The sequence below is a fragment of the Hetaerina americana genome, unplaced genomic scaffold (assembly GCF_022747635.1).
Source record: "Hetaerina americana unplaced genomic scaffold, ioHetAmer1.1.p SCAF_11, whole genome shotgun sequence".
NCBI classification, from domain to species: domain Eukaryota; kingdom Metazoa; phylum Arthropoda; class Insecta; order Odonata; family Calopterygidae; genus Hetaerina; species Hetaerina americana.
The window spans coordinates 19813999-19827110 of record NW_027286181.1 but is presented as its reverse complement, the minus strand read 5'-3'; the positions used below and the strand labels follow the sequence as shown (position 1 = coordinate 19827110).

The 13112-nt window shown below is 44.6% G+C and overlaps 1 protein-coding gene across 1 annotated transcript in view; it reads right to left on the bottom strand.

The window, feature by feature from the left end:
• LOC139700963 (calcium-activated chloride channel regulator 2-like) overlaps nt 1-12043 on the bottom strand; it is an 82618-nt gene extending 70575 nt beyond the window's left edge. Inside the window, exon 1 of the mRNA XM_071599482.1 lies at nt 11200-12043. Coding sequence (XP_071455583.1) covers nt 11200-11409 — 210 coding nt within the window. The 5' untranslated portion in view covers nt 11410-12043. The remainder of the gene's footprint in view (nt 1-11199) is intronic.
• Nucleotides 12044-13112: the final 1069 nt, after the last annotated feature.

The window sequence follows — 13112 nt, the reverse complement described above, 5'->3', positions numbered from 1 at the left end:
TATTTGACTGGACACATTTTACACCGCAGAAAGAGTTTATCTATATCTAATTCAGAAAGGGTCCACGACGGTGAGTGGTAGAGTATGGGGGAGTTACCGCAGGAGAAACCATTACAGGTAGTCAAGGGAAATTTACTGCCGAAGATACCATTTTAAGGAGTACCTTTTCCCTCGCAAGAGTCGTTTCAGGCAACATTCACGTAATAAAATTCGAAAATCTCGAAAATTAATGATACAGAACGCCTATATAATCACCAATTATCCCGCTTGTGGGTGACCTGACACCCCATGTCCCACGTCGTCTGCGGGGGTGCTTTCTGGGGTGTAAGATGCAGACGCAGATGTAAACTAGCGAGATGCCTCTTCCAGCGAATTCCCGACCTGGGACAGGTGAGTATTCGCCGCCCTTCGAAATCCGAAAACAATGGCGAAGGACGCGATAAACATTGACACGGGTGGGTGGGGGGGTAACAAAAGCGAGTTAAATCTAAATGAAACGATACAAACACACGGATTGAACCGATAAAAAAAAATCAGCCCTTCATACGGGGAAATAAGATTCCTCGGGGTCCCCATTAAATTCGCTTCCCGACGCTCACTCTTATTTTCGTCCCTGAGTGGGGGAGGGGGGGGGAAGGAGGGAAGAAAGGAAGGGGTGAGAGAGGGGGGAAGAGATAGCGACAAAACAAGTGGCGGGGGCGATGCGTTAAGCGTACCGAGACGAAAGGCATGACGCGCGAACAATTGAAAAACGCACCGCGCGCGCGCGCGCGCGAACACGGCAGAGACGGCCGCCACTCACAAAAATAAGTAAATGAAATCATGACTGTGTATACACATATACATGTATATATATAAATATATATATATATATTTGTATAAAGATATATATATATATATATATATATATATATACACATATATACATCTATATATATACACATATATATGTATATTAATATATGTATGTGTGTATATATATATATATATATATATATATATATATATATATATATATATATATATATATATATATATATATATATTATATATATATATATGTGTGTCTGTGTATAGATATATCATCGGGGCGACGAAATGATGGGACGATATGCCCCCATTTGCGTACGCGCTCACTAAAAGGTTCCCTTGCAAAATCTCCTCATCGCTTTCTCCTCCTCCTCCGCCCTTCCTTCCTGCCACCTCCTCCTCTCTCCTCCAGGTCCTGGCGTCGCATATATCACGCCTCAATCGTGATCTAAGACGTTACTCACCTCACACGCGCGCAGCTCGCTCTCTCGCACATTCATGCGTTCCAGAGAGGTGAGCTGGAACCGCGTCGGCTAAATGGCGGGGGGGGGGGGGGTAGGGGTGGCTGCGGGAAAAGTGCTGTTGCTGTATCACTCCCCCCCCCCCCCCGCCCCCTCCCTTCTTTTATGACGGGGCGGGCGGGCGCCAAGGAAACCGTCGGGCATAAAAGGGACGCGTGATGCCCACCGCTTTAAGGGCGACGAGGTGCTTCCCGACCGTCTTGTCGCGACGGATAAACTACCGCTGCATTCGAGGGCGTTCGTTTATCTCCCTCCCTTTGAAGTGTAGTCTTTAAGTAAGGCTTAGTGGTACGATGATACAAAAAATGAATCCACAATTCACCATTAACGATATTTTCATATGAGGTATTATTGGTGTAAATAGTTGAGGTGGATTCCCCGATTCCCTTAGTGTGTTTTTACCGTGGGACCAATGCTGAAGTGTCCGCCGCACTGGGGACAAGCGCTTCTGCTGCCGTCTTTCAATATGGATCGTAAATCAATATGTCCAAGAATTCTATCTATCTATCTACATATATATATATATATATATATATATATTTATATTCTATATATATAACCATAACCATAAACCATAAACACAGTAATCAACCCGAAGGTCGGTTTAGTAGGTGATGGTAGAGATCACCCAGTACTAAGCCCTATACGGCGTATGAAAATTCACACATCAGGGTAGGGGGGCTAGTTCCTTTCCCTGTGCCAGTTATGGTTTCCCAGGAAGACCGGGTACCCGAAAAATTACTTTAGCTTGGGTGGAGCTGCAGGTGCCCAGAGCGCCTTGCCCGGGAATCGAACCCGGGACCCTCTGGTCAGCAGTCCGACGCTCTGCCCACTGGACTACCGCGCCCCACATATGTATGTATATATATATATATATATATATATATATATATATATATATATATATTATAAATTGTGTATTTTTATAAATATATATTTGTGTGTGTGTACATAAAAAATATATTTTTATACAAATACCGTTGGGTTTCGAAATGCGGGTGTTAAAAATGACGAAAAAAGTATAATGGAAAGGAGAACAAACGATTAAGTTCAAGACCGAGTGGGGGCAGGCGAATGATTGAGGAAACGGGGGAAAACATCGCTTAAAAAATTCTTAAACAAAGAGTGTTATTTCGTAACAATTTGGAGAACACAGGCAAATTGCCATATCATGCACAATAAGGGATTATACAGTATCCTGTTTCAACGAATAAAATAACTTACAAATTTCAAGAAGTAAAACATTTTCGGTGTATACATTTCTAATGCATGTTAAAATATTTTTGACTTTTCCACAGAGTTTAATTTTAAGGCACGACGCGTTTTACCGACTTGCGACATCAATTACTGAGCTCAAATATTAAGAAAACAAAATTTTCAAAATATTCAAGTTTTGCATAAAATCTTTTTTCCTTTCTCTTGCGTAGAAAATGGGGTGGGGCGAGGTGGGGATCTCTGCGACCTTCAGGGATGGATTAACATAATTTTACAGCTTACAATTACGGCATCCCTGGCAATAACATACATTTTGGGGAGGGGTGATACAAGTTCTTCGGACTTGAGGTTCCCCACCTGGACAGTCACTCTTGGCTCAGGAGGCTATAAAATCTAAATACCATAAAGTCAACGAAAGACACAGCTGGACTGCCCCCTTGTTTGTTTCTTCAAATCATCACGGGAGTTTCAACGCCTACCACTAGGCTTCATCATCAAGTTGAACACGTGATGACGAGCACTAGTAGAGGCGTTGGGGCGCCCTCTCGGGTTCCGATGAAACAAATGCGTGGGAAGCACCACCTGTGTCTTTCATTAATTTTACGTCACGCTGTCTCAACGCATCAAACCAAGCTAGACTGAATTTATCAACACATGGATATAATAAAGTTCAGGGAGGACGAGAGACTTGAGAAATTTTACAACACATCACCTTTCAACAGGGTATTTTCTTGAGCGATTAAATAGGTAAGTGATAATCTACGAGAAATTTAGAAACAGACAGAGCTGTAGTGAATGATATACGGTCGGTATCAACCGTGAAAATTTTAATAATAAACAAGGTGCATATCAACTTGCCTTAAATGGAAGAAAGGAAAATGAGTAGGTGTAGGTTTGGAGAGGAAATAGAGACGAAATAGGTGAGCTTGCACTATCGGCGTTAGCTTTTGGATGGGAGAAATAACTTCAACGGGTAAAGTGCTGTTGGCAACGATGGGTCTTATACCCACCCGGAATTATTGTCTGACTACGCCACTGTACAGGTATGATACAATATAGACCCTTTTGAGCTTGGAAATACAGACCAGGGTACGGGTAAATGTGGACCAGTACCCGGGTAAAAATTATTTAGAGACCGGACGTGGTTTATGAGTTCAGAATTCATTATCGCGGTACATCTTGAGCAAAAGATAAAGAGGTGGTGTACGAACTCAAGGACAAAAGATAAGTATGCTGCGGTTAGCAAAGATAGAGCTATCTATACTGGCAGTGAAGAAAGAAGACCATACAAGGATAGGGTCTATGGAGATACGGGCAAGGAGATGGGAAGATGCATAAAAAAATTAAAACCCTAAGATAAACTAGTAAGGCAAGTCAAGCGGACGAGTTTTGCTATTTAGGATACAGGGTCATTAGCGATGGTAGCAAGCAGAATAGATGCGACATAGAAGGATTTCAATCAGAAGAAGCAAATAACAACGGCAAAAAGGTACTAGAACATTCATAATTAAGCCATTTATTACAATTTAAACATTGAGTCTCCATCCCTGACGGATGTAAGACGAATGGATACTGTGGAAATGTGATACTGCTGAAATTAAAATCTATAGACAGGAGTAACAAATGAAGAAGTACTTCAAATGGCGGGTGAGGAGAGAAGCCTAAGGAATAGGAACACTCGGAAGAAAAGAGTAAAACTGATTGGACACATCTTGAGTCGCAATAGCTTACTACAGAGAATGAATGAAGGAACCATGGGTGGGAAGAATTAAAGAGGAAGTAAATTCAGGATGGACTACGAGAAGCAGGTAATGGAAAATATGGAGCAATGAGGGAAGGAAGAGGTTGGCAAGGAACTGGGTACAGTTCGGCGAGCTTCTGCAAACAAATACTCGGATTTATAACTCAGTGAATATGATGTCATTGCAACTCTGCTAAGTGCTGTTGTATCTTTTGGCCCAGGGCCATGCCCCATACGTCTGATTAGTCCCAATTAACGGTTTTCCGAGCCGGAATAGAAGACCTGCCGATTCCCATCATTCTAGCCACACAGCAATTCACCCTCGAAAGAAATGTAGACCACCGTGTGAAAAATGGTGAGTTAAAGGGGGGGGACAAGGGGGAGGGGAGATGGGGGATGGGGTGAGGAAGGAGAGGGTAGGAGGAGATTATTTTCAAGTCCTTGTCCCTTGCACCGACAACGCAAACACGTCCTTCTCGCACCTCCGAAACTTTTTAGCGCCACTATTTTCTTACTCTCTCGCTCTTCCTCAAAGTGCGTGCGTGTGTGCACACGCACGCTGTCTTTAAGGGAGGAGGCGTGTCTGGAAAGGGAACCCACGGAGACTCTTGCGAGCTACGACTCCGGCGAAGCATTCCCACGTACCCACGACACCGTGTTGACAAAACGTGGCCAGGGTGGCCGAAGGCGGGAATTTCCTTTTTCTCTCCCCTTCTCATTTTAACGATTCGGGCGCAACGAGGAATCCAGAATGAGGGGAAGGTGTTGGGATATATAAAGGGTCACAAAGCGTCCTAGAAATTCGGGATCATCCGCATCAACGGAAACGTTTGGCCTGATTTTTATCTAAACTTAATAGATTAATAAAAAACACTTTTTATCCAAATGAAACAGTTTCTGGCGTCACTTGGTGGAAATTCTTCATATTGAAATTAAATTTAAAATACTTCGCCTTTCCACATAATGTGGAAAGGCGAAGTATTTTAAATTTAATTTCAACTTTTTATCCATTTTGAAACGCCAGAAATCGCACAAAAGTGTTGATAAAACTATCAATTATCCCTATAAATGTGTTATGCTGAAGTAATTAATCACTTTTCTTAAAATATGGTCGATCGATTAAACACTAATATGAAATTCCACCAAATAATGTTAAGGCATATGCTATCATGTATTTATTTATACCAGACATCTGCCTAAAATTTAATGCCATCGATTAACCTTAAAAACTGAGTTTCCTCTGGGGTATCTTAATTTCCACCCTAATTAAAATGATCACATTAATGCGCATAATTTTATGCTGTAAATCTGTCAAAAGTGGAATGAAATCATTACTATGACTAACATTTTTTATCATCGCCCTAAAAGTCACGAAATCGTATTCTTACGGTTGTCGATCGCAAGTTAGTACCTAGCTCATCACGCCTCAAAGATCCCGTTTTTTCTCCTAATTTCAGTCACTACGGAGAGAGTGATATCACGGCTCCCTTACTTCTATTCTACCCATTCCCAACTCAAAGAAGCAAGGCGGCGCACGGTGGTTAAGTTTCGCTCGAATCGGAGCCCGTGAAAAAATCACCAAACACATTTTTTATTAACGCTTGCAATACCTTCAGCGCGATTGCACTGCATCATGGACTTAGCATATATTAAAAAAAGGACCTACGAACCATACACTTACGACACCTGTCAAAGGTTCTGAATTATTTCCGTACCCCTATTGGACGCCTAATCAGGGGAGAGTGTTGGGAGGGAGGGGGGAGAGGAAGAAGTCAAGGAAACCGAAGATTACGGCATCCCAACGAGACGGATGCGGGTCGAATATTACCTTCCCGCACCCAGGTGGGTATGTCTACTTGGGAAAAGAAATGGGTAGTTGAAAGAACGCTGTCATTTTTAATGTTTTAAGCCACTTCTATAATGCGCCGCTAATACATGGGATTCTTATTAGGTAGGTTTTGATATCCCAATTAGAATGTGCACGTCTAGGAGCACTTATGTTGGAAAAAACTGTAACAAATATACCAGGGCGTCTTAATGAATGTAAGAACCAAATGGGAGCCACACACAGTCCAAAGGTTAAAAACAAAGGCTAAATATCCTGCGTTTATAGTAACTCGGGTACAAATATATTACAAATCCCTTCATACTACGGTATGTTGGATCGTAAATACAAAATCAGATAAAACTGTAGAACGTACGAGTTTTAAACATATTTTTTTCGATTAGAAACCATAATGGAAGTGATCGAAATTGACAAGAAGATAATTATTTAGGCTAAGTAGCGTAGATTATAGACATTATTCCCATCTTTGTTGGTGTGTCGTTTAGGCAGTTTTTCGATGGACACATGATACAGAACAACGATAATACCCTTGCCTCTCCCACAAAACACAACCTGACATCCAACACTACAATAGGCTCCTCTTCAATTCAGCATACTTCCCTTCATTCCTTCCAACATGCCAACATCTACTTGTGGATGCTCATTATACGCAATGGCCATATTGTAAGAATGAAGGACGTCTCCCATTAATATATTTGGAATCAGAAATTAAAAACCTTTTTGCACGATAAACCTATTTGTTACCTAACCCAACGCTTTCTCCCATCGTTGATTGACCTTTCGCGGCAGTTACACAATTAAGTATTATGCAGAAGGGAAAAGTGTGAAACCGCCCCCCGCCACATACCATAGTGGTGGCCTGCATGGCGTATCGTATCACGTGAATTTGGATGCTCCTTCCCCGAAACGGGTTCATCACGCGACTGTTTGGGGGAAAATGATGGCTCGTAAAGCTTTCGTTATGGGCAGAGGGGGGCAGGGGAGGGAAGAGGATGGGAGAGGGTGGGAATGGGGAGGGGGGTGGCGGTTTCGAGGAAGTGCCTAAACTGTGTCTGTTTATCTGAAGCAAACCTTTGGCGGGGTCGGACAAGAAAACCAGAGGAGACGTGGATGAAGGCGAGATGAAGGAAGTAAACGCTGTGGTTATGACCGCTGATTTGTTCTCCGAATTGGATGGAACTTGGTCCAGAAGGTGATTTCATTGACGCTGGGGAAAGGAAGACTGAAGTTTTTTTTGTGCGCGCGCGTGGAAATCAAGATCTCGGCATGTAGATTCGAATGGGGTTCACTCTCACGTTCGAATTCCGGGCCCCGAAGGAGGAGCTGTTGAAGAGATCTCCTCTTAAGATATCTCCGGAAACCACTGGCATATTTTTTGGGGGATTTTTCCCACTCCGCCACAGTTTTTCTCATTTTATCGAAGCAAAAACTAGAACTTCCGAAATCCCGTCTTTTTCAGACCGTCGCCTGAAGTCGTCGCGAACCGATTAATCGATACCGACGTCCGACAAATGAGCCGTCGAAACTAGCGCGACCGAGTGAGAGGGAATTTATTTAGTTTTTTTTACGCTCGAAAAAAATTTCACCATCTATCCAGCGGCAGCAAGGCGCATAAATTTATTCATATCCATAAATTTATATCCTATGATTTTGTTGAACTCGAATTCGAATCCTAAAGCGGTAACGGACTTCCTTAATACCTTGTTCCTTTTTGCTTTGATGAAGTCCACACGATCAGTTTTCCAATGCTCCCGCAAAAAAAATACTCAGTTGTTTTCGACAAAAAAATACACCCCTATTTGAAAATAACCTCATGAAGCATATCATTTGGCGTGACCCTGTTTTTTTTTCTTGTTCACAGCCGATCAGCCGTTAAGGATAGGATTGTTGTGATATGCGTGTAGTACTAAGTTGGCACCCAGAGGGCCCGGGTTCGAATCAAACCAGTCGTAGAATTTTACAATCCCTACTTGAGGGCTGCCATGTGGAGACCACTTCGAGTGCGCCGTCCGTCGGATGGGACGCTCAACTGAGTTACTCCTTGGTGGCACATTACGTTATAATAGTAGGCTAATGCCAACACCGGGTTTCCCTCACACTTTCCCCGCATTCCGTGAAAAGTCACCCCAATTAAAAACTTCCCCTAGCCCAACAGTTACAAGTAGCGATTGCCCGCCGTGATGTGAATTACAAGCCCATGCCAATACTTTACCAAGCACAAACATTTTGAGATCTACATACGTGTAAAATCACTCAAACCCAACCCATTTCATGCTTACTCGGATGGAACAACTCCCGTGTGCTATCGAGCCGCACTCTATCTACACAAGTGAGGCTTCGGCTATCGAGTTTGTAGACGCCAAATTCAAGCCAAAGAGATTCTCTGTGGTTATCATATAGCACGAAGGCGATCGAGGCTGACATGTTGAGGGATGGGGACGAAAAGATGACTGCGGTTTCTGGAGGAAAAGCGATATTTTCATTCACATTCCACTCCGGCTTTTCGGAATTAAGGAGAGCTCAAAAGGATCCTGCTGGTCGTGAATATGTGGCGGCGACCTTGCGTTACGGCAAGGGGAAAATAAAAGGGCGCGAATTTACGAACGAGCGAAATGCAAGGGCACACCCGCAAGGGAACGTAGCGGCAAACCCAACGGCAACGGCGCATTGGCAGCACTCCTCCCCCCCTGGTCATTCCCCGTTCTAGGATTTGAATCCTGCCTGTCTTGTTTGCCCTCGTAACTGCCACTTATAACCTCGAAGGGGTACCTTAGGGGGGAAGGAGGGGGGAGAGAGTATCAACGGGGGAGTAAGGTAGAGCTTGAATGAATGTTGACCAACACACGGGTCTTGAATGGTCTTTGGAGGTAAATTTTGTTTTCCGAAGCCCCGAGCAATTACCAACAGCGAAAGTTAAAGCGTGTTAGCCTTTTTTTTTACAACTCCGCTCCAACACACTTGACTCTCAGCACGGCAATTTCATTTAACCCTACGTGAAAAGAGGATGATGCTTGCGAACACATTTAAAAAGGTAGTCATGGTATTTATGGCCACTAGCTGATTATTTGTCGAAAGAATACAATATGTTACAATGTGTGTCAAAAATGAAATTCCATCTACGAATGATTTTTCCGGATTTCACTTGTGGTTATCGAGTCCCTCTTTTCAGATGCGAAAAAGCTGTTATGATCCTTAGAGTAAGACAATTGAACCCATGTATTTTAAGAACAGTTTTGCTGGTTCTCTTCAAATAATAAAAGCTGAAGATTTAATTTCAACTTTGCGAAGAATAAAGAGAAAAAGGCTGTAAAACACATCAGGAATTTAGTATTCTTCATTTTTCTTGTGTCTGAAAGTTCACGGGACATAAATAAAGCATTGGACCGCGTTCGAAGGCAATAAAATCCCTACCTTCAATGTTCTGACGTTCTGAAAATACGGCCCGGGTCAAGCAAAGGGTTAAGTTCATGACCGTGTTCCCTTCAGGCATCGGTAACCTAGCCTGATTTTTTTATTATCGTAAAAAAATTCGGTCGATCGTTTCCCGGGCAATACTAAAACACTCTTCAATGACGTGAAATAAAGCCGACATGGACATGAATGACCAATAACACTGGAAACGCACTCACGACCGATGTGGAAATCAATAAATAATGACCGTTGAGTTTTGAAAGATATATTCCTTCACAAAAACGCAACTTTCCATTGTTTTTTTTTCTTCTTCAAGCGGAGTGAAAAAAAACAACGTCGTGACCAAAACGAAGGGACAATAATGATCGGGCACACACACGGCTTGCGCTGAAGAGACTCAATGAAGCGGGTAATGAGATGAAATATGGACGGGGAGAATAAAAACGGGAGGGGATGTGTTTAAATGAAAATTCCGAAAGAAAACACGAAAGCGAGCTAGTATTGTAAATCGATAATTAAAAGAGAAATGATGCGGTGAGCGGGGAAAACTTTGAGAGATGCAGCTTCGGACGGTAGAACACGTTGATGACACGGCTCGCACGGAAGCGGTGAGGCAACAATATACATATTCAACGACAAAGTCCGCTGACTGAACACGTGGAACTTCCAGGCAATCATTCCCTGTGGTGAATAACAATTTCTGTAGGTTCGTATCATGCGTCCTCCGAGGCAAAGAAGGAGAAGTAAGAAATACCTGAGAACCACCGTGACGGAAATTGTTACAGTGAACTAGTGCTTGTTTTCTGTGAACATCCTTGGTTGGAATACGTAGAAGATGCGATTGATTCACCGAACATGGTCAAAGGAAAAAGTAATTGTAGGAGAAGGAGTATTTTGAAGAAGAATGGGCAATTCAAGTGTTGTGAGGGTGTGTAAAGTATTAGAATCGGCAAAAGTAAAGAGGGTTATGCCAAGGGTAATATTAGTTTCCCACGTCAGTTTGTAGGGTACGGCCAAAATATACCTATCCTATAGTTCATGGAGAGAATACGACAAGGTTATGATGATGAAAAAACCTCTTTAGGAAGGGTACAGAGGTTTACTCGAGGTAACCTGATAAGCTGAATAAGTTGGAAGCCACAATCCTCGCACGAAAACTTGATAAAAAACTAATCATTACCCAGAGTCACTGGAATATGATCTGGCACGCAAACACAACTACACTTCCACAAGCGCATTAGGTTAAGGGGTATTATGAGTCGATTATGGTAATACGTTAAGCTCTAATACCTAATTCAGTTTAAAAGAGGACAACAGGACTCCATCTTCTGAGGTGGAGGAGCTATGGCAATCGAAGTTTGAGATCTCAAAGGATGTAAGAGGGCGGTGACTTCGGAGGTTACTGAATATGGTTCTGGAGGAGAATACAGATAGAGAGAAATAATGTATTAGGTTTCCATTAAATCCGTCCGCTCAAAAAATAGCATCTTGAATACCTTCATGTGGAGGTATTCGTGATCGCGCTTCATTCGATAAGGTCGCGTGAAGAGGGATTAGTCAGCGGGGTCGGGTGACGTTTCGGGATTTGAAAGTTCGTGAACACAATGGACGTGTTTGATGTGTGATAAATGAATCCTTTTTTGGGATTTGCTCACCTCTAATCCTTCCAGGAGTGTCCCACACTCATCCTTGGGGACGCCTTCGTCCACGGAGATGACTAGTCCGTCGTAAGCACCGCTGACGAGCCGGACCCCTGATCGGGTTGGCGGGGGTTCGAGCACATCTTGAGAGAGCCCTTCCCCGGGAGAGATCCAACCCACCCCGAGGAACAGGAGACAGGCTAGGAGTCGAACCGCGGTCTCCATCGAACCGGGAAGACGTCCTCGTGAGCTGAGATTTTAAAACAAAAAAACTCTCCTTTCACGTCCCACACACAAGAGAGAGGAAATAAAAACACACACTCGACAAACGTCCACCCCCCCTCTCTGTTTATCTGTCAAATAATACTATCCCACCAGAAGAAAATCCCCTTGGTCGCACACCTCCCTGGATGGAAGAACCAAAACTCTTGTTGGATCGGAGAGATTAAAAAAATAACAAAATGGACCACGTCCTCCACACCACAGTGTCGATGTAAGGGATGGTGCACGACGAATTGGTTTCTCTCCTTAGAAAAAAAATAAAGAGTTGAGTCGATTCCGAACTTTTCCACACAACGGAAATCTCTCGCACTCAAGTCCACCGGTGATATCTTAAGTCCGTCATGAAGAGAGGTGAGTAAGTGTCCTCCACTCCTGGGTGTATTGAACTCTCTCTCACTGTCTCGACTCCGCGGTGCGATACCGTGGCGGGCGCGACCGGGGTCGTCGCCGGGGGAAGACGGCGACTGATCGCCTGGGGTATCGTTCCGTCCCTCTCGGCGGCGGGTACGAAGCCAGGAGACCGGATGGTGAAGACACACAAGAGAGCCCAAAGGGGGAGGAGGTGTCGAGGAGAAAATTCAACTCTTCAGGGTTGAAGGGACATTGCCGGGCAAAACCGTCGAATCGGGCGAAAGAAGAAGTTGCCGGTCTCAGTCGACCAACCGCTCTGCAGGTAGGGCAGGAGAGGTACTGACACGACTAGCGGACGAGAGGGACCGAGGCGAGGGTGGAGAGGGAAGAGACCGGGACGGGAGGGGGGCGACGAAGTGAGGCTCCTCTCCCCTCCAACCCTGAGCGCGAATGGCGGGAGGGAAAGGGGGGGTTAGGGGGTGGGGGAAGGTCTGTTGGGCACACACGACGTAGAGGGGTTTTTGGGGGAGGCGGGGGTGGGGAAGGGAGAGAGAGGGGAGGACTTGCTGGGAAAAAGTGGGGGTGTTCGAGTAGGGAGAGAGAGAGAGATGCCGGAGGGGGTTTTCTGTTGAGCGGCGGGGGAGTGCGGGATGGGGGTGGGGGAAGATTAGTGTGGTGGGGGCGGGAAGCGTGGGAGTGGAACGGAGAACGAAGCGAGAGGGGACTGGTGTTCTGGGGGGCCGGAGGGGGCGAGGAGGGGGGAGAGAGAAGGAGTGGGAGAAGCATAGGAGGTAAAAAGCCTTCTTCGTTCTAAGAGTGAGGAACACACAGTCCTTCGGCGCGGACTGTGAGGGCCGGGGTCGTCTTACTAAGAGAGCCTCCCTCATCGGGACTGTGAGAGTTTTTTTATCCACACGCGCCCCCCTCCCCATACTCTCATCATTCCCCTCTAAAGCCAATGTCCCCCTGACCATCCTAGGGAACACCTCTAGATCGATAGGTCGAACTTTTCATACCGTCTGACTCCCCATTCCCACTCTATATGACCTCCCCCCGCATCTGTTTTTTTCTCTCTTCTCCCGACACGTGTGATATATGGGCGACTCGACCATCATTGCCCGCCGGTGATATTTGTTATGACGAAAAGAAACCGAAATGGAGCGGGAGAGTGAGTGAGAGAGAGAGAGAGAGAGAGGGAGAAAGAGGGAACCGGAGATTTTTTTTTTAACTGTCGCGCAAGATCGTCTTCAGGGCTGAGGGGAAGGGGAAGTTTTTAAAAATTTTTTCTCAAAAAT